General features: G+C 50.6%; 1 protein-coding gene across 1 annotated transcript; it reads left to right on the top strand.

Moving 5' to 3' along the window:
* Positions 1-15,397: 15,397 nt before the first annotated feature.
* On the top strand, positions 15,398-16,054 carry LOC135461210 (zinc finger protein 239-like). The gene has a single exon (XM_064738206.1). It carries the CDS (start codon positions 15,398-15,400, stop codon positions 16,052-16,054), a length of 657 nt encoding a protein of 218 aa, XP_064594276.1.
* The last annotated feature ends 5,969 nt before the right edge of the window (positions 16,055-22,023 follow it).

Here is a 22,023-nt window from a genome sequence, read left to right as displayed (position 1 = left end):
CCATGGCTTCTGCCCCTGCGCAGGGAGAGCAGTGGTTCCCCTGCTGCACCGTGGGTCCCTCCCAAGGGAGACAGTTCTGCAGGAGCTTCTCCCATGTGAGTCCATTTCAGGGGCAGCAGCCCTCTGCAAACTGCTGCAGTGTGAGTCCATGCCAAGGACAACAGTCCTTCCCAAACTTCTGCAGCATGGGTCACTCTTCCAGGGGGTGCATTCCTCCAGGGACAGGCTGCTCCAGCCTGGGAGCAGAGCCCCTCTCTCCATGGCTCTGCTGCAGGGTGCCTGGGTCTCCAGTGCCTGGAGCACCTCCTGCCCCTCCTTCTGCACTGACCTGGATGTGTGCAGAGTTGTTCTTCTCACATGTTCTCCCTCTGCTCTTCTCTGACTGGAGTTAAAACTGCACCACAATCTCTATTTTGATTTCTTTTTCAATCTCTTATCACAGAGGCATTGCCCATTTGTAACTGGCCCAGCCTTTGCCAGCAGCAGGTCCATCTTTGAAGCCAGCAGGAATTGGCTGTGCCAGACACAGTGGAAGCTTCCAGCAGCTTCTCACAGGAGCCATCCCTGTGCCCCCTGTGAAGTACAAAGCTGTGTTTCGTGTCAGGTACATACAGGCATCGTGGTATTTGTGATTGTAATATGGGTGGAAACCGACCATGGGACAGTTATATAGACAATTCTAATAATTACTGAGGAAAGTAAAGCACGGAATAAGGCCTTTGAGCCTATCCTTTGTTCGTAATTAACCTTTATAAGTCTTAAGTTGATTTAGGAGCATTTGAATTAAAGCTTTAAGGATGTTGCTTTTTGACAGGAACTTTCTGCTTGTAGTTAAGCCTGAAAGCGTTTTGCAATAATAACCTTTTGAAGTATAATTTAGAATATTGCTTGTAGTAAGGATCTTTGAAACTATAGCTTTAGAATATATAAAAGGAAACATGCTTATCTCACACCTTAAAAAAACAGTGAAAAGCAGCTTGTGAAAGGAGGATGAACATCAACTCAAGGATTAATAGTTTCAACCAAGCGGGGCTGGACATCACTGTTATGAGGTTTATAGTCCTTGCATTGAAAAGGTGGACCCACATCTGGAGAGCTGGACCACACCGTCAGGGAGACTTCTTCCTTCTTTCAGAAATCGAACCACTAGCATCTGGGGATACTCCTTTCTGGGATACATCCTGAGAAAAACTAAATCACAATAGGTATAGAATTGTGTTGTAAAAATTGAGAATAGAAACTGCTGATGAGTAAAAATTTGGAATAGAAACTGCTGAGAAAGCTGATGAGTGCCCCTATAAATACCTATAAGCCTCAACAATCGGTGTGCTGTCCTAGGGAAAACTTCCCCCACTGTACCCAGTGCTTTATTGCTCCTACTTTACCATATTAATTAATAATTTGATTGCTGCTTGAATATTGGCCTAGTCTCATTTATAACAGAATCCACATCAACTCAGGCTGGGTTGGGCAGTGGCCGCTCAGTTCCATGGACTGGACACGGCTCTGGATGCTTCCCTTGGAGCAACTGCAGAGGGGGAACGTTGGGGCTGTACCTGTTTGGGTGTGACACACAGGGCAGTGCTGGGGCTGTCACCGCTGGGGTGTCACACACAGACAGGGGAACACTGGGGCTGTCACTGTTTGGGTGTCACACAGGGGACATTGGGGCTGTCACCGCTGGGGTGTCACACACAGACAGGGGAACACTGGGGCTGTCACTGCTGGGGTGTCACACACACAAGGGACACTGGGGCTGTCATCGCTGGGGTGTCACACACAGGGGAATGCTGGGGCTGTCACACACAGGGGAACGCTGGGGCTGCCCCGCTCCTGCTCTGTCCCCATCAGCCCTGCCAGTGCCTCAAGGGGTCACAAAGGCTGAGCCAAAGGGTGAGAATTGCAGGAGGGGCTGAGCTGGGAGGGACCCATTACAATCATTGAGTCACAGAATCGCAGAATTACTGGGTTGGAAGAGACCTTCAAGATCATCGAGTCCAACCCAGCCCCAACACCAGCTCAACTAGACCATGGCACCCAGTGCCACATCCAATCTTTTTTTCAACACATCCAGGAATGGTGACTCTACCATCTCCCCAGGCAAACCAATCTAATACTTTATCACCCTATGTGTCGAAAACTTTTTCCTAATATCCAACCTAAATTTCCTTTGGCACAACTTAAAACTCTGTCCTCTGGTTCTGTCAGTTGTTATCTGGAGAAAGAGACTGACCGCCACATGGCTACAACCACCTTTCAGGGAGTTGTAGAGGGATAAGGTCACCTCTGAGTCTCCTTTTCTCCAGGCTAATAAACCCCAGCTCCCTCAGCCACTCCTCACGGGACTTGTGCTCCAGACCCCTCACCAGCTTTGTTGCCCTTCTCTGGACATGCTCCAGCCCCTCAGTGTCCCTCCCAAATTGGGAGCCCAGAACTGGACACAGCACTCAAGATACAGTACAGGGGAAGAATGCCAGGTACACCAGTTCCAAGTGCAAGGGAAGAATGGCCTCCCTGTTCCTGCTGGCCACACCATTCCTGATCCAGGCCAGGAGCCCTTGGCCTTCTTGGCCACAAGGGCACGCTGCTGGCTCATGTTCAGCCGCTGTTGACCAGTACCCCCAGGGCCATTTCTGCGTGGGCACTGTCCAGCCACACAGGCCCCAGCCTATAGCTCTGCAGGGGGTTATTGTGGCCAAAATGCAGGACTGGACACTTGGACTGATTAAACTTCATCTTATTGACTCTGCCTATCCCTCCAATTGTTCCAGGTCTCTCTGCAGAGCCCTCCTACCTTCCAACAGATGGACACACACTCCAAGCTTGGTGTCATCTGCAGATTTACTAATGAAAGGCTCAATCCCCTAATCCATGTCATCAATAAAAATATTGAACAGAGCTGGCTCCAGCACAGAGCCCTGAGGGACACCCCTGGTGCCTGGCTGCCAGCTGGGTACAGCACCGTTCACCACCACTCTCTGGGCCCATCCAGCCAGTTCTGAGCCCAGTACAGAGTGCTCCTGTCCCAGCCCTGGGCTGCAGCTTTTCCAGGAGTGTGCTGTGGTAGACAGTGCCAAAGGCCTTCCTGGAATCCAAACAGACACATCCACAGCCTTTCCTGCATCCACCAGGAGGGTCACCTGGTCATAAAAAGAGACCAGGTTGGTCAAACACGACCTTCCCCTCCTAAACCCCTGCTGGCTGGATCTGATACCCTCGGCCATCCTGTAAGTGCTGGGTGATGACACTCACTATAAACTGTTCCATTGCCTTACCGGGTACTGAGGTCAGACTGACTGGCCTATAATTACCAGGATCCTCCTTACCACCCCTGTTGTGAATGGGTGTCACATTGGGCAGCTTCCAGTCATCTGGAACCTCACCAGTGAGCCAGGACTGCTGCTAAATGATGGGAGAGCAGCTTGGCAAGCTCATCTGCCAGCTCCCTCATCACTCTGGGGTGGATCCCATCTGGTCCCATGGATTTATGAATATCCAAGCAGCTCAGCAGTTCTCTGACTGCTTTCTCCTGGATAACGGAGACCATTCTGCTCCCTGACCCAATCTACCAGCCCAGGAGCACAGCTGTCCTGAGCCATCTTCCCCCTAAAGACTGAGACAAACAAGGCGTTAAGCACCGCTGCCTTCTCCTCATCTGCAGTTACTAAATTCCCTCCCTCATCCAACAGAGAACAAAGGCTGGCCTTACTCTTCCTTTTACCAGTAGTATATTTATAAAAACATTTTTTATTATCCCTTATAAAAGTCACCATTCTAAGCTCAAACTGAGCTTTAGCCACCCTATTTTTTTCCTACATACTCTAGCAGCCCTCTTAAATACTTCCTGAGAGATCTGACCCTCCTTCCAAAGATGATACATCCTTTTTTTATTCCCGAGTTCCTCCAAAACCTCCTTGCCCATCCAGGCTGGATGTTTGTCTTGTTGATTCACCTTTTGGCACACAGGGACGTCAGTTCCTGTGCACTCAAGATCTCTGTTTTGTAGCATGTCCACTTTTCCTGAACTCCTTTGTTTTTAAGGACTACTTCCCAAGGAACTCTCTGAATAAGTCTCCTAAACAGGCCAGAATCTGTCCTATAGAAGTCCAGTGTAAAAGTCTTCTTAATGTTCCTCTTGACTTCACCAAATATTGAGAACTCTATAATTTCATGATCACTGTTCCCCAGGCAGCCTCCAACCACCACATCTCCCACCAGACCATCTTTATTTACAAACAACAGATCTAACACTGTCCCTCCCCTGCTGGGCTCACTCACCAGCTATGGCAAAAAGTTATCCTCCACAAACTCTAAAAATTTCCTGGGTTGCCTTTTTTCAGCGGTATTGAGCTCCCAGCAGATGTCCAGCAGGTTGAAATCACCTACAAGAACAAGAGCTGATGAACCTGAAACATTCTGTAGCTGCTTATAGAATGAGTTGTCCACCTCTTTTTCCTGGTTCGGTGGTCGATAACAGACTCCCAGTAGGATGTCAGCCTTGTTGGCCTTCCCCTTAATTCTCACCCATAGGAATTCAACTTCATCATCATTAGTTTCAATACCTATGGTGTTCAAAGCCTCCCTAATATAAAGGGCCATCCCTCCACCTCTTCTCCCTTTCCTGTCTCTCCTGAAGAGCTTGTAGCCATCCAGTGCAGCACTCCAGACCTGTGAGTCATCCCACCATGTTTCCTTGATGGCGATTACATCACAGCTCTGCTGTTGGACCATGGCCTCCAGCTCTTCTTGTTTGTTACCCATGCTGCATGCACTGGTATAGGTGCACCTCAGCTGGGCTGCTGATTTCATCTCTAACTCAGGCTTACTACTCTTGGGCCTGCTTCCAGACAGCCCAGCCGCATCCCCTTCCCCCTTCAAACGTAGTTTAAAGCTCTCTCAAAAAGTTCTGCCAGTTCATGAGCTAAAAACCTTCTGTCCTTAGCAGAGAGATGGAGCCCATCAGGTTCCAGCAGGCCAGGAGCTGTAAAAGTTGCCCTGAGATCAATGAATCCAAAATTCTATCTATGACACCAACACTTGAGCCACTGTCTTAGACTGGAAATGAGTGTGTGTGTTCTATTCTATATTGGAATATGTATCCCAATATAACCAGTTAGATGGTGCCTAGGCCAGTTCTGACCTTCGCTGCTTGGCCAGAGGCAGCACTGTGGTGTTTAACCCCAGAGGTACCTTGGCTGGCGGCAAAGTGCAGCGGGGCACAAGACAGGACTCCGTTCTCCTCAGGAGAGAGCTTCTGGCGATGGTGAAGAAAAGAAGGGAGCGGATTCTGCTAGAAGGTAGCCAGATGTTTATTCCAAGAGTACAGAGGTCTGCACTGGGCCACTGCTAGTAACAGAATGAAGCCGCATGGTCTCATTCACATTTTATAAGCTCGGGGACAGGGAAGGGGAGGGGACAGGTGAGTTACCAACCAGGTGAAGGGGGCAGGGTCTCAAGGGAGGATGACACTTAGACAGGCCAATGACCCCCAGGCCTGAGGAGCATCCTTTGAAATCGACGAATCACACGACGCCTTGCTGGTATGTTAGCCTGATTGACAGGGCACACTCAGCAAGGGGTGAGGGGGAAGGGAGAAGGGATAGGTACACATGGGAAGGGCCCCGGACGTTTAAAACCGGACATTGCAACACACCACAACAAGCTCCCCCTAGTTTTGTTTAAAAAGAAGAGGACTGTGTTTATGGTGCAGAATGATTGCCAAACCATGGTTGGTAAATCGGTTCTTCTTCTACAGGAGGGTCAGTGTTTTCCACTGAGGCCTCCAGGTCATCCACTGGAGCACTGAGGGCTTCTAAATGGTAGACCTCAGGAGGGGGAGATGAGCTTGAGATTAACTTGAGAACCATGCGTCTGATTACTCCAAAAACAATGCTAAAAACTACAATAACTACAACTAAAATAAACAGCACTAAAATTACAGTTTTCAGAATAGATCCCAACCAGCCCGAGAGTCCCCAGCCATTGAAAAGTCCACTCAGCCAGTCGTCAGTTTCTCTCTTGATGTCGTTCACCATAGTTTTCATCTTGTCAATTGTGGCATGGACATTCTCTGCCTTTGATGACAAGTCGAGACAGCAGAGTCCTTCAAATTCTTCACAGCGATGGTTGTGCAGAAGGAGCAGATAGTCTATGGCTGCCCTATTTTGAATGGTGGCTTGCCTGGTAATTTCCTCATCTGATAAGAGGTCACTCAGGGCAGTAGAAGTGAGGTTTGCCTGTTTTGCAACCCAACATTCCAATCGGCCTAATTCTCCCATAGTTTTTGCTGCCGAGATCCACGGCAGAAAGACTGTAATTGCAGTGGCCTTTAGTCTGGACCAGTGAACAATTTCTGAATTACAGTCAGGGTCTAATTGCCTTAGGTCTCTTTTTTTGATAGTTAATGTATGTGTGTTGTTTTTAGTTTGCCAGTGTATTAGATTTGTTCGATTTGGTGTTAACAGGCTCAGCTTGCCAAATGTACACGGACCTCCGAGCAGACGAGGAGGGAGACCTGCCCATGCTCTGTCTCCACATATTAAAAACACACCTTTTGGGAGTTCACGAGGCTTGTAATCACCACCAGATGAGTGCATAACTAGGACTGAATTTTCACACCAGTTCTTGTCTGTGTAGAGTGGGTTGCTAGGGTTAGGATAGGTGTTTGGTTTAGCTTCATGATATGGTAAGCGGGAATTGAATTTAAAGTGAATGCAAAAGGTTGCATTCATGGAGCCTAAGAGATGGAACTCTTGTGGCTCTCTTTTTGACACTGGTAACTTTCTCGCCCACTCCTGCCAAAACAGCAAAGGATTGTCAGCAGGGTAACGGCCAGGGGAAGGTGCGAATAAGTTAACTTCATTTAAAGCACTCCACATTTCATTCGGGAATTCTGAGGATTTAAAAGGAACTCCCACCAGGCAAGTTGACAGGGGGTCCGAGGCTGTCGCGGTGGAGAGGCAAATGTGATCTTGTCCAAGGGCTCTGGCCAGAGTGGTCCATACATTTGCTTTGGGCTGAGGGACTAACCAGGAGATCGCTGGAGAAATGATCACAAGTAGGACGAGAAGCAGGCTCGGTCTCATGGCGTCTCGAGACTACACACGAACAGTGGGATCTAAACCGGTAAAAGGAAACTTAAGACAAACATATATTACAAACTATTCCAGATAGGAGGCTTAAATGGAATTTCCTCCAGAGAACGCGCGCGGCGTTTTCTTCTCCAGGCAGCGTGAGCAACCTGGGGTGCTTCTGCAGATTTCTCTGAGACTTTGGGAACATAGGGCTTTACCCATTTGGAAGGAACCCACCTTAAACCAGAGTGGGTGGACACACAGGCGTATCCACGTCCCCAAGTAACCAATTTGTAAGGTCCCACCATTTTCCAAGTCTCAGGGTCCTTTACTAAAACTGGAGGTTTTTCTTTCATCAACCTGTGACTGTTCCCCCCAAAGTGGCGTAGGATGGGAGGGTTCAGGCTGTCAAAAGAACAATTCAGAAAATTTATTGTGAATAGCGCCCTGGATAACCGGATGTGGGGAGGTTCTACCTTCAGAACCTGTTGTTGCTGGTCCAGGACCCTTTTAATATCACGGTGAGTTCTTTCTACAATGGCTTGACCTGTAGGGGAGTAGGGGATGCCAGTTTTGTGCTCTACTCCCCATTGCTGCAGGAAGCTCCCGAATTCCTTGGATCTATAAGCAGGCCCATTATCAGTTTTCAGCTCCTTGGGATGCCCATGAAAGAAAAAGCCTGTAAGAGGTGCTTAATAGCATCAATAGATGATTCTCCTGTGTGGGCAGAAGCATAGACCGCTCCAGAAAAGGTATCTACACTAACATGAACATATTTCTGCCGTCCAAAAGCCTGTATGTGTGTTACATCTGTTTGCCACAGTTCACAACTGTTCAGTCCCTTGGGTTTGCTCCCGTACTCACTGTAGGGAGTGCATGTTGTTGGCAATTTGGGCACGTGGCCACAATCGCTTTGGCCTGTTCTCGAGTGATGTTAAACTGGCGAACCAGGCCAGGTGCATTTTGGTGGAAAAGCTGGTGGCTGATTTTTGCCTGTTCAAAAACATTTGGGAGAGTGGCCATCACTGCAGGCGCAGCAAGAGCATCTGCCCTTCTGTTGCCTTCAGCAATAAACCCTGGCAAGTCAGTGTGTGACCTGACATGCATCACATAAAAGGGTTGCTCTCGGTGAGTGACTAACTTTACCAGTTTGGAAAGCAATTCAAAAAGTGCAATGTTAGATACATCTTGCAGTATTGCTTGATCTGCTCTGGATACTACTCCTGCCACGTATGCAGAGTCTGTAATCAGATTAAATGGTTCTGAGAACCTTTCAAAAGCCCTAACAACTGCAGCCAATTCAGCAACCTGAGGTGAACCTTCCACCTCAGCAATGTCCGTCTCCCACTGCTGGGTTTGAGGATCTTTCCAAGTCATAACAGACTTGTGGGACCTCCCGGACGCATCTGTAAAGACAGTCAGAGCCCTTTTTAAAGGTCTCCTACTTAGAGCAGTTCTTAATTTTAAAGTAAATTGAACATCTTGTTCAAACAATTTGCAAGCGGGCCGTGCTACCGAAAATTGTCCTGAGTAGGAATCCAGAGCAAACTGCAACACTTCATTTTCTTGAAACAATTGTTCCAGTATTTTCATAGTATTTTGACCTGATTTTAACTCAACTGGAATGTGAATGCACTTAAAATCACATCCTGCTAACTCCCTGATCCGGGTCCTTGCTTTCCGGATCAGTTCTGCTATCAGCTCCTGAGGCTTTGTCAGCCTCTTGGACCTTTTGTGACTGAGGAAAACCCATTCTATGATCAAGAGAGAGTCCCTCTGGTCCCGGTCCTTTTTTGGTGTGTCCTTTGCCTTAGGTGTTTGTTTTTCCTCCCACTGGAAAATAATTCCATGGAGGTGTGGCAACTTACCTAGGATGATAAATTTGAATGGCAGATCAGGCCGGCATCGGTGGGCCTGTCTTGTGGACATTGCAATCTGAACCTTTTCTAGAGCTTTCCGTGCCTCTGGGGTAATAGACCTAGGAGCACCTGGGTCCTCTCCCCCTTTCAGTAAATTGAAAAGAGGGGCAAGGTCTTCATTAGTCAGACCAAGCCATGGTCTTACCCAATTCAAAGACCCACACAACTTGTGGACATCCGCAAGGGTCTTGATCCTTGGATTGATTTCTAGTTTTTGAGGAACAATGGTCCTATTTCCAATTTCTAAGCCCAAATACTTCCAAGGTGGCATCTTTTGAATTTTCTGTTCCTGGAGCTCGAACCCTGCAACAATCAATGCATCGATCGTTAGGTCAAGCGCATGTGTTAGTAAATCATCATTGGGGGCACACACAAGGATATCATCCATATAATGGTAGATGATGGCCTTCTCTGCGGCTGCACGCACTGGGGAAAGCAGGGAAGAGACATACCACTGGCAGATAGCTGGAGATACCTTTAGGCCCTGAGGAAGAACGGTCCAATGGTACCTTTTCATAGGAGCTTCTAAATTGATAGAAGGGACTGAGAATGCCAAACGCCGTGCATCATCAGGGTGCAATGGGATTTGGAAAAAACAATCTTTAATATCAATAACAGCTAATTTCCAGTCTTGAGGAAGCATTGTTGGGGATGGCATACCAGGCTGGGGAGAACCCATATCTTCAATTACATTATTAATTTGTCGGAGGTCACAGAGAAGTCGCCACCTCTTTTTGTCAGCTTTTTGGATGACAAACACTGGAGAGTTCCATGGGGACATGGTCTCCACAATGTGGCCCTTTCTTAGTTGCTCTTGTACTAGTTCTTCAAGCACTTTTATTTTTTGTTTACTGAGTGGCCACTGTTTCACATCAACTGGTTCGTCTGTTTTCCACTTAAGTTTTTGAGTGGGGCGCTGTTGTTTAATGACTGCTGCACAAAAATGCTGTGGAGAGTCTGGAATATTAATTGTGACACCCCACTGGGCCATTAAATCTCTCCCTAACAAAGGTTCTGAATAATCTAACACAAATGGACGGATATTTGCCAATTGTCCATTTGGACCCTCGAATTGAATAATGCTTTTGGATTGCCTTGCCAATTGCAGACCTCCTACACCTCGAAGGTGACCAGCAACATTTTGTAAAGGCCAGTGTGCTGGCCAGTCTTGTACTGGAATCACTGTGCAGTCTGCACCTGTGTCTACAAGCATCTCAATGCGTTTAGACTCCCCACCCCCACTGACATTGCACCACAATTTGGGTTTATCTGTCCCAATAACTTGGACCCGGGCGACTGTGGGCCCTTGTTTATCGACATTTTCAGGTAAAGATGGCACAGGGATAGCTTGAGCAACAATTTGTCCCTTAGGAAGAAACAGGGGTGGGTGGAAACAGCGCAGGCTGAGAACAAATTGCTTGGGATCTGATGTTGTCAGTCTCAGAGCAATTTCGATCTCTTGTAGTGTGTTTTTGTCCCCAGTGATGATGTACTTACAACGAATTTGGTTCCAAGTACCTTTCTGTTCAGGATTTACAGAGACAATATGCCAGTCAGTGTCCTTCAGGTGGAGTGACTCTGTCAGCTGCAACCTGTAAGGCTCATTGACAGAAGATGCGGTTAATACAGAATCACTTAAATCATAACAAAGGTTATTTTGTTTCACATTTAACAGTGGACTAGCGGACTTGGTCTTTGAAGCACCTGCTTCACTTACACAAATGTTAATATTATCGCGCGCTTGATTTATTTTACTACCCTTATTCTCTTGGCCTGCTCCTTTTATGTCTGCACGCCTGGCAGGCTGGCGCTTTATTCTTCGTTTTTTTGTTGTTGACTACCAGGGAGGGCTTGCAGTTCTCCTCCCCTGCTATTTTTAAATTCATCAAATTCCCTTTTCAGGGGGCACTGGTTACTCCAGTGTCCTAGGTTATTACAAAGCAGGCATGGTTTAGTGGGCTCAACCATTGCCGGTCTCCGCTGCTGCCCAGGGTACTGCTGTGCTGAAAGAGAAGGTGCAGGGCTGGCAACAGCAACACGCTGAGGTGGTCTTGGCAGCAGCCTTGGTCTGGTGTCTTCAGCTACAGTCATCAGAGGCACTTTCCTGTTACAGACTAGAAGCATATCTTTTAATGTAGGGGAAGGTTCCATAGGAAGGCTCAGGATTGCTGCTCGACACTGTTCATTTGCATTTGTGAACGCTATTTCTTCTAAAATTGCTTCCCTTGCATTTTCTTTTTTAACCTGTATTTCAATGGCTCTAGTTAGCCTTTCTACAAATTTCACAAAAGGTTCTGATGGTAGTTGTTTGATTTTACTATAGGGCTCAAAAGGCCCCTCAGGTTGGAGGGAAAAGAATGCCTTTTCAGCTGCTTCCTTTACTTTCTCAAGTGTTTCTGCAGGAATTGCAGCAGCTTGGACTGAGGGAGAAGACCATTGACCCTCACCACAGAGGTGGTCAATAGTAATAAGGTTACCATTGTTGTCTTTTGCTGTGTTTGGATCAGCCTGTAAGCTTGGGAGAGCATCTTTTAGCAGTTGTTTCAATGCTGATTCCCATAATTTGAATTCCGTGGATGTCATGAGACATGAAAACAGTTGTTTTAAATCATGTGGAACCACAATAGTCCTACTTAATTCAGAATTTAAAAGGCCACGGAAATATGGACTGTGTTGACCATATTCTTTATGAGATTTACAGATCTCTTTAATCAATTGTCGTCCAAAAGAACTCCAATTAGCAGCTGGGGCTGCTCCAGCTTGAGCTGCAGGCTGAAACGTAACAGGAGCCAGTGACAACATGGCACCATGCATTGGGTCTGCTGTCCCCTGCTTTGTATCCCTTGAATCAGAAGCATTGGGATCACAGCTACAGGTTTGGGGACAGGCAGTGGGTGTGTCCCCACCGTGGGAACCCGGGGAGGGGGCGGGGACAGGGAGCCGGCAAGGGGCGGGAAACCGTGGGAACAAGGGGCGGGGTCAAGGGGCTGGTAGGGGGCGGGGATACCGTGGGAACAGGGGGCGGGGTCAAGGGGCTGGCAGGGGGCGGGGATACCGTGGGAACAGAGGGCGGGGTCACCTGGTGACATCACGTCAGCAGCCGCCCCCTGGCAGGAGTAGAGGGGCGGAGCTGAGGGTACTGCAGGAAAGGCGGGGGGGGGGGGGAAGGTGTCACGAGGAACAGGAGGAGAGGGGGATGGGGCAGGAATTTTGGGATGCTTAAGAGGATTTTGGGAAGAAGAAGACCAGGTTTGGGAAGATGCCACGTGGCACCCACCATCTTGTGCACCCCCTAGGGACTGGGGGCCATTTTGGACATCACTGCTCTCCGAAAAGCTAACACGTGCTCGGGATTTTTTTGGGGAAAGAGGTTTAGGGGTTTTAGAGGGAGAGGGAGGAACAGGGAGAGCAGAGGCACATGGCTTTACATTTGGCTTTTTCTCCATTTCCTTTTGTTTGAGCAATGCTGTTCGAATTTGCAAACTCCAGAACACAAATTTAGCTGAGGGTGATTTGCCAGATTGTCCTAAGGTTATCAATTCATTCCCAACTTTATCCCAGAATTGAATATTGTGGATTTCTTCAGGGGAAATGTTTGGGAACTGCAGAAAAAGCCATCTTATAAACTGTTTCAATTTTCCTTTAGAGAATTTCACATTACTCTTGATTAAAATGCTAACAATATGATAATACACTCCCCTTTGTACAATGCTAAGTTTGGAACCCATGTTAAAAAGCAAAGTACTTAATCCCGCCTGACCAAAAACAAAGCTAAAATCAGCTACCAATTTCTAAAAAAAACCACAGATAGAAAGCGATAACGAGCAGACAAAAGCTTCACAATGCAGCTGTATATACTGCTTTTAAAATTCCCGGGCAGCGGCGGCAGGGCACGCCCTGCCGAACCGGCACACCCTGCCGAACCGAGGCAGAAACAAAGCCTGCCCCGCCGTGGAATGCAACTCCCCCGCGGAGCAGAGGCAGCAGCCACGCCACGTGGCAGCCGAAACCGGGACGCCCCCCCCCCCACCGCCGCGTGTGCAGAGCACTCCCGACCCCCGCAGGTCCCCCGGCCACGTGGAAAGAGAGCACCCCCCCTCCTCCGCAAAGAGAAAGAGAAAGAGAGTCTCCTAACACGTGTCTGAGCACGCTACTGAGCCGGGGGGGGGAAGGGCAGAGAGCGATCCCGCTCCGGCGCGAATTCTAAAAAACAGTGAAACACGCAGCAGGAAAGCTAAACTAGAACGCTATCAATTCTCGTCTGTGGGGCTGCGCAGCCAAAATGCAAAGGCAAAAAGGAACAGAACTCGCGGCAGAGTCTGTTTTTGAGCTTCTGCTCTACCGAAAGCAGAGATACTCACGTGAAATGGAAGCTGTAGGCTGGGTACAGGCAGGCAGGTCTCCACGGAAAAGGACCTCTCTCTGGGTGCAAGAGAGGCTGCCCTTTTCTCCCTCTGGAAAATCTGTTCACCACAATGAAGCAGGGCTTTCCAGAAGGCACCGAACAGTCCACGAAACTTTTTCTGGGAGTATTCCAAAGTCTCTAGCTGGGAGTCTTGAAGCCAGGCTCCTTTCAGCTGGATGCACGGCTGGCAGAAGCTTCTCTGAGGAACTGCGAGTCCTTTTTCGGGCTGCAGAGTCGAGCCCACCCACAGGGACGCCAATATATATTGGAATAAGTATCCCAATATATAACCAGTTAGATGGTGCCTAGGCCAGTTCTGACCTTCGCTGCTTGGCCAGAGGCAGCACTGTGGTGTTTAACCCCAGAGGTACCTTGGCTGGCGGCAAAGTGCAGCGGGGCACAAGACAGGACTCCGTTCTCCTCAGGAGAGAGCTTCTGGCGATGGTGAAGAAAAGAAGGGAGCGGATTCTGCTAGAAGGTAGCCAGATGTTTATTCCAAGAGTACAGAGGTCTGCACTGGGCCACTGCTAGTAACAGAATGAAGCCGCATGGTCTCATTCACATTTTATAAGCTCGGGGACAGGGGAAGGGGAGGGGACAGGTGAGTTACCAACCAGGTGAAGGGGGCAGGGTCTCAAGGGAGGATGACACTTAGACAGGCCAATGACCCCCAGGCCTGAGGAGCATCCTTTGAAATCGACGAATCACACGACGCCTTGCTGGTATGTTAGCCTGATTGACAGGGCACACTCAGCAAGGGGTGAGGGGGAAGGGAGAAGGGATAGGTACACATGGGAAGGGCCCCGGACGTTTAAAACCGGACATTGCAACACACCACAACACTATTCCTATCTGTGGAGCAGTTATTTTCTGTTAATTGGGCAGTTTTCTTCATCTCTTCCACAATCAGTCTTCCATTTGGGGAGATACCTTCTTGAGTGAGGGGGAGGTTATGTAGAGTAGTGTAATTGGGGGGAGTTTTATAAGGGTGGACAAGAGGAGACCGGTGGTGAGGGGGGAGCCTTGGAGTACTTCTGGGAATCAGAAATGGAATGGTACTAGTCCTAATTTTATTGCTACTGCGGAAGTTAGAATTAGGCAGGATGTTGGGTGGGTGAGTTGGGTGATATCTCACTGTCCGGTGCATCATGCATTGGTCATGCTAGAAAATAAGACTAAGGCGGAGGCAGCTGCTTGGGTGAGGAAGTATTTAGTGTCGTTGAGTGTCACTGCATGACTGATAAAATTACATCATCCCATTGTAAGAGGCTCCTCCCAGAGCCAGAGGGAGGAGCCAAGCATTCCTAACTGGATATACTCTGAGATTTCAAACACCACAGGGAGCCTTTTCTTACTGGATTCCCAGAGGAGCAGCTTTCTTATCCACTGGATTCCAAGACCAGGAAGACCAGGCCCATCTACACTGCCACTGGACCTTCAGAGGAAAACTAGACCCTTCTACAAGATCACTGATCCAACAGAACCACACCTGTCAATGCAGGAGCACTGCAGCCATCACTCAATGGGACTGCTACCAATACCCTGACCAACAGAGTGTCAGGTCATATTCTGGCCCTGTCAGTGGGTTTTTTTTTTTGTACTATTGCATTTGTATTTTTAATTTTCCTAGTTTAGAACTGTTATTCCAATTGCCATATCTTTGTCTAAAAGCACCTTAATTTCAAAATTATAATAATTCAGAGGGAGGGGTTTTACATTTTCCATTTCAAGGGAGTCTCCTGCCTTCCTTAGCAGACATCTGTCTTTCAAACTGAGACAATGCCGTGGAAAACTCAGGCACGTGAGGAGCAAGTCAGTGCCCCTTTCCCCCTCTCTCCTGCTCCATCTCCCAGCCCATCATGGCCCCCAGCTGCAGGACAACCGTGCTGCCAATGCCATCCTGACAGGGATGCACTGGGGGATCTCCTTCCCCTTCCCTCTGGCATGGAGGCAAATCCCATCCTCTCCTTGTCCTTCCTCCCCCAGACAAGAAACTGATAATGGAGACCAGGGAGGACAAATCCCCGTGGCAGAACCTCATGGAAGAGGCCGTTTTGAGTGATTCCACAGTGCAGAATTCCACTGGGGAGGAAAATCCCCAGAGATCCCACAGGAGGAGGGGCTGCAAACCCAGCCCAGTGTGCTCTGAGGAGGAAAGACCCACCCTGAGCCAGGATGGTGGACAGAGCTTCAGTCAGAGCTCAGAGCTGATGGCTCATGGGCAGCTTCATGATGGGGAAAAACCCTACAAGTGCTTGGAGTGTGGGAAGAGCTTCAGGCAGAGCAGCACCCTGATCAGCCACCAGATGATCCATACTGGGGAATGGCCCTACGAGTGTGGGGAATGTGGGAAGGGCTTCAGCTACAGCTCCACCCTCGCCATCAACCAACACATCCACACTGGGGAGAGGCCCTACGAGTGTCTCCAGCGTCAGAAGAAGTTTCGGATCAGCTCCGATCTCCTCTGCCACCAGCAGATTCACACAGAGGAGAGGCCCTTCCACTGCCCTGACTGTGGGAAGGGCTTCAACTGTGTCTCCCACCTCATCAGGCACCGGCGCATCCACACTGGGGAGAGGCCCTACGAGTGTCCCCAGTGTGGGAAGAGCTTCAGCAGTAGCTGTCACTTGACCAGACACCAACGGAGGCACTGGTAAGGGAACCCCTGCAAATGCCCCAGCTGCAGGCACCGCTCCAGCTTCATCCCCAGTTAGAGGGCCCACACTGGGAAGAGTCCTGAGGATCCATGTTCCCCATGATCCATGCTGTGAAGACACCTGTCCCTTTTCCTGCCCCTGCCGATGACATGATATGGGATTGAGGAACATGAGGGTCTGGCCATGGATGTGTCAATCCATTCACTCTCACCTCTGGTCATTGCCAGGGGCAGGGAAGGTACTCTCTCCCTCACTCCCAAAGGAGAAGGATGTCCTTTCCAGGCAGGGGAAATTGTGGCCAGGAAGACTCAGTGAGTTGTGTAGTAGTTTTCCCTGTCAAAGATTTATTTTTCCCTTCTGTTATCAATATTGTTTCTGTTCCATTCGTTCCTTATCTTGTTTCTGTTCCCAATAAATTGCTCTTATCCCAGCCTGGGATCTTTGCCTTTTGTGCTTTCCATGGGAAGCGGGAGGGCAGCGAGGGCAGCGCGGTTTAAGCAGGAGCAGGAAATTGGGGAATCCCATTCCTGAACCCCGGCCCGTGGAAACCGAGCATCCCAGCTGGTCCCAGCCCTGGTGGCCATGGCAACAGCCTTGGGAGCGGGTCCTTGGCTGGGGCTGTGGGAACCTCTTCCCTCTGGTGCCCAGGGACAGGAGTGGAGGGAACGGCTGCAGCTGAGTCAGGGCAGGCTGAGGTTGGATGTCAGGAAAAGGTTTTTGCCCAGAGGCTGCTGGGGCCCTGCCCAGGCTCCCCAGAGAAGGGTCCCAGCTCCAGGGCTCTCTGAGCTGCAGCAGCATTTGGACAGTGCTGCCAGGCCCAGGCTGGCATTGTTGGGGTGTCCTGTGCAGGGCCAGCAGTTGGACTGGAGGATCCTGATGGGTTCCTCCCAGCTCAGCCAATTCTGTGGTTCTGGGATCCCATGAGCCTGGGGATGGGGCTGCTGATGGTTGCCATGGCAACGGGCTCTGGCTGCAGGCCTGAGCTGGTGTCCATGGGAACCACCCCTGGCATGGGGTATCCATGGAGCTTCCGAGGGACTGCCCATAGCAACACGGGGGTGGTGATGGTTGCCATGGAAACTGACCATAGCAACAGGGGGATGGTGATGGTTGCCTGCTAAGGGTCAGATTTGTCACAGGCCCTCAGAGGGGTTCCATGGGGACTTTCCAAGAGTCTCCAGGCTGTTCCAGAGCTGGAATGTCACAGGCACAGACAGGGGCTCCATGGACACCTCCCAGGGCTTTCTCGGATGCTAAAGAGCCCTGTGGTCAGAGGCAGTCACAACCATTCCATGGTGACATACCAGGGTACCTTGGGCTGCAAAGGCACCGATCTGTCACAGACACTCACGGGGGCTCCACGGTGACACCCCAGGAGTCCCCAGGCTGCCAAAGAGCTGGGATGTCCCAGACACTCACAGGGGTTCCTGTCATGGGCACAGTGGGAGCTTCAGGCAAAAGCTTCATTTCTTTATTGGAAAAACTCCTGCTAAATCACAAGGTGGAGAAATGACACCCAACAGCCACCATGGTTCCTCAAACCCCTGCAGGGCCCCTAGACTTCTAAAATTCCTTCAAAGAGAGGAGACTGGGAGTGGCTGAATCCAATCCCAGCCACAGAATTTGTCAAAGGTGTAAAAGATTTAACAGGTGTAATTCAACTTTAACACAATTTGTCCCACAGGATTAATGATAGAATACCAGATTAATTTACTTAAATATGTCTCTGGCTTATCCTGATCATGATCAGATGGAAAGATCACTAGCACAGTTATTTACTCCACAGTTCAGGAGCTATAACAATTATTAGAATATAGTGCTCTAGGAAGCAGTTTTGAAGTCAACAGGGTCCTGCTGGGGTTGTTGGAGCCCATTGCAGGCAGAGCCTCCTGCTCCAGCAGGAACTGCCTTTCCTGTGCCATGAGCAGGGCAGGTCCCGCTGCAGGAAAAGCCCCAGGCCAGCCCCAGCACAGGGAAGGGCTCGGGCACAAGGGCAGAGTGCCGTGCTGGGAGCTGGGCCAGGGAGAGCCTGAGGCACAAAAGGCACCTTGGCAGCAGCAGCTGCTTGCAGGCCATGGCCAGAAGCCTCCCTTGGCAGCCCGGCCTGGTGGCCACCACTGCAGAGCTGCTGCCTCAGGGCTCATTCCCGGCTGGGCTCTGAAAAGCCACTTCTGCTCCAGGAGCCTGACTGGGAAGCCATTGGCCCCAGCACCTTGGGACAAGATATTAATGACAAAACTCTTCATGCCAGCAGAGCCAAGGCAGGGGCAGAGGAAAGGGCAGAGCCAGGCCCAGGGGACAGGGCTGCCATGGTGATGGCTGTGAGGTCACTGCCCCTGCAGCAGCCTGGCTGCCCTCAGCAGACATTCTGGCCAGAAGCGTTGTGAGGGCACCCAGCACATCAGAGAACCCACACTACAGGAATTCTGTCTTTGTGGATGAGAGGGTTTCACTGGGTCAGGCTGCACAAATTTTCCTGATCTTGGACAATTCCTGGGATGGGGAATCCACTTCTCTGGAGAAACAGCTGCAGTTTTGTGCCACTCTTATAATGGTAAAATATTTCCTCCTTCTAACAAATGTAAATCCACCCTCATTCAATTTAGAGATACTGACCCTTTTTCTGTCACTGCAAGATTTAGGAGAAAATAACTTTGATCACTATTTTTCCATTTTCACAGACCTTGGAGGGGACCCAAAAATCTCCCAGGATGGGGTTTGGAGGCCTCATCACAAAACCAGCAGGGAGAGTCTGCAGGCTCTGGGCTCAGGGGTGTTGGCACTTTACCTGTTGTCCGCTGCTGGTGTCAAGGGCTTTATAAACAGCTCCAAACCCCCTGGAAAGACAAAAGCAGCAGAAAGAGCCCTTTAGCCCTTGGCACTGGAATCAAGCCTAGGCAGCAGATCTCCCCAGGCTGCCTCCATGCCTTCCTTAGAAAATGCCTGGCTGCGGCGTCTCTTCGGCCAACAGCACATCAGCCCGCGAGCCCTCTGCCGTGCGGGGCAGCCTGTCCAAGGGAACACTAAGATGCAGCATGAAGACCAAGAGCCGCTGGAAACCTCCAAGGCACATGCCCAGCCAGGTCATTTCCAAACCTAAGGGGAACTCTCCTCCTTGTGCGGGTGTGCATGCACGTGTGTGTCAAAAAAGTGAGAACAATTAGAATCAGAAGACTGTCCTTGAGAATCTGACATTTCTTGAATGGCAAGGTGCTCTTTCAGGCCAGAAAGCTACAGGGGCAGGGGGTTTCCCAGCTCCTGCTCCTCATTGCTGCAAGCAAGACAATGCCAGCATCAACTTGTCTTTGATCAGGCCTTCGGATTGCTCTGACCGAGCAGTCCAGGCAAACGACAGGAGGTCAAGCCAGAGCCTGACCATGTTTGGATCTTGCCTGACTTCACGCTTGATATTGCACCAGCCAAAGACCTGGCCCACACTTTTGAAAAAGGAGCCGACGCCACGCTTACCCTCGTCCCAGTTCTTCAAATGCCGTGTATTTGCTCATTGGCTGGCCCACACTCACAATGCTCCCTGAAAGACAGAAGCAGTGCAGGGCGCTCACTCGCACACAGAGACGCCGCTGCCCAGAGCCTCCCAAAGGCAGCCCCGCTGCCAGCAACTCTGGGCCCTTTCCGGTCCCTTGGCTTACAGCTGCTGAGACCAGCAAGTGGGAGGGCCATCTTCCCCACCTTTCATCAGGTGGCCTTCCCAAGAAGGCCTTGATTTCTTTCAAGCGCTGCATCCCATGCCATAAGCCAAAATGAGGAGTCCTTAAGAAGGGGGCCCTAAGAGGTAACCAAGGGCCTTTGCAGCCTCTGCAGTCACACCCACCATCACTGGCAGGTCCGCTGCCAGGGGCACAAAGTGTCTGAGCCAGAGGAGGAGTAAGAACAGGAGCCCAAAACCAGCTGGGGCCAGAGAGCTCCCTGGGGCCTAGTCACTTGCTAGGTGCCAGCCTTCTGCTCAAGCAGAAACAATCTCTGCTTTTATCTTTGGCACAGAAGGCAGCCCATGCAGAGCCAAGCCAGGCCCAGCCGCCCTCACAGGCAGCAGGAACTTCCTGAGCGCTGCCGTGCTGCCTCAAAGCACAACAACAGGTTCTGCAGAGAGGCCTAAATTCCTCTGAGACCGAGGGGCAGCTTCTGGCGCAGCCTACAGCCAGACACACACACAACACACTGCTCTGGCAGACAAGAAATGCACCCGACTTACTCAGTGCCTTCAGGCCCTGCTCCTGCCTCATCTCAGGCTGCTGGGCTGCGCTGCTGCAGGCAGTGCCAGCAGCAGGGGGAGAGCTGGCTGCTGCAGGCCACGCTGCTCCAGCAGCACCAGGTTGAATTGCAGAGCCTGTGTTGAGCTGGGACAAGGAAGGATTGCCCGTCAGAAGGGTGGCTGGCACACATGCCCAGCGAAGCGCACGGCAAAAGCAAGGCCTTGGCAAGGTGCTGTCAGCCACCGCCAGGCCTCTCCAGCTGGGGCGTTTCCCGTGTGCCCTTCTCAAAGGCAACTCTGGGAAAAGCCCAAAGGCTGCTTGGATCCAGCTCCTCAAGGCCACCTCCATGCTTCATGTTGCAGCTTTTCTGCAAGACACTGGCAACAAGGTAGCCATGGAGCTGCCAAGATCCAGAAAGAGATCAGAGCAGGGCCCCAGAGCCTCGATGCTTTCTTCCCCCTGTCTTTCCCTGGCCAATGAAATCAGCCCGGAGCTGGCATGCAATGGTCTGCTCAGAAGCCCGCAGCATGTCCCTTCTCTGATGTGTTTCATGGATTTCCCCTCTCCATGGCAGCCTTCAGGGAGCGGCCCTTGGGAGATGCCTTCCAGCCCTGCCCAGACCCACCCGCCCTTTACAATGTAGGGCTGCCAAGGATTCTCCGCTCCAAACTCTGCTCTGAGTGGCTGGAAGTGAAGCACAGCCTGAAGCTAATTAGTCCATGGACACAGCAGGTCCCTTCCAGGGGCCAGTGTCTTCCAGGTCCCCTGCAAGGCTGTCAACTGCATCTTTGGGCCGCTCCATCCGCTGACCACAGGCAGCCTGCACTGACAATGGGCACAAGGGGCTGACTCCTACACTGAGAATCATTGAATGCTGCCTCCTGTGTGATGCCAAGAGATATTCTCGGGCCCTCTCAGCATCCCAGCTTAAATGTCCAACTTCAGAACCCATTGGCCAGGGCTGCCTGGCTGTCCTGAAGCAGCACTACATCACAGCAGGCACAGAGCCACCAGCATCTTCAGCCACTAGCAACAAGGGCTGCTCCAAAACTGGAAGCCTGGCCCTGCACCAAAGGCAGTGCCAAGCTCAGCTGCCACTTACTGGCTCTGCACGTTCAGGCTGTGGAGGGACAGCAGCTGGAGGCTTGATGTTCCTTTGCTCCTCTTCAGCCTCTTCCTCAATGGCAGAGGCAGCCAGAGGAGCTGCTGACCCTGCTGTTGAGCCCTGCAGACAGACAGAAGTGAGAGAGATGGGCAAAAGCCAGTCCCTTAGGAGCTGCTTTCTGTTGAGTTGGGAAAGGACCTAGAAGAAGGGCAAATCATAGACTTTGATACAAATGGCACTCTGAGGTATGAAAACCCGAGGAAGTTGGCTGAATGAGGTGCTACTCCATCTTGCTGTGCATTTGAGCTTCCCTGCTGCCTAGAAGCAGCAAGACGGCTTGGAGCTGTCCCATTTGCCTTTTGTCTCTTGAAAGGCTCTTCCCTGGAAATCAGCAAACAGCCAGTGCTCCCTTTGCTGCTGCTGATGCCACTGGGCAGTTGGCCTTTCTTTCAGCCTCCCACGCTGGCACTCCACACTCGACTGCAACAGGCCAAGCTGGCAGAATTGCCGCACAATTCTCACACGCCTGCAACATCACAGCTTCCTTTGCCACTCACCAAAGGACAGGCTTGCCTCCATCCGCGTGTCAGGTGACCTGCAGCAAGCAAGGCAAAAGGAACAAGAGGCCCTCAGAAAAGTGCCTGTGCTGG

This window comes from Zonotrichia leucophrys, unplaced genomic scaffold, assembly GCF_028769735.1.
Source record: "Zonotrichia leucophrys gambelii isolate GWCS_2022_RI unplaced genomic scaffold, RI_Zleu_2.0 Scaffold_221_82808, whole genome shotgun sequence".
In the NCBI taxonomy this organism is placed as follows: Eukaryota; Metazoa; Chordata; class Aves; order Passeriformes; family Passerellidae; genus Zonotrichia; species Zonotrichia leucophrys.
This window is presented reverse-complemented; position numbering and strand designations above follow the sequence as displayed.

What these genes read in the sequence shown, in the direction of transcription:
- LOC135461210 (XM_064738206.1), top strand. Translation starts at nt 15,398, where the DNA reads ATGGAGACCAGGGAGGACAAATCCCCGTGGCAGAACCTCATGGAAGAG.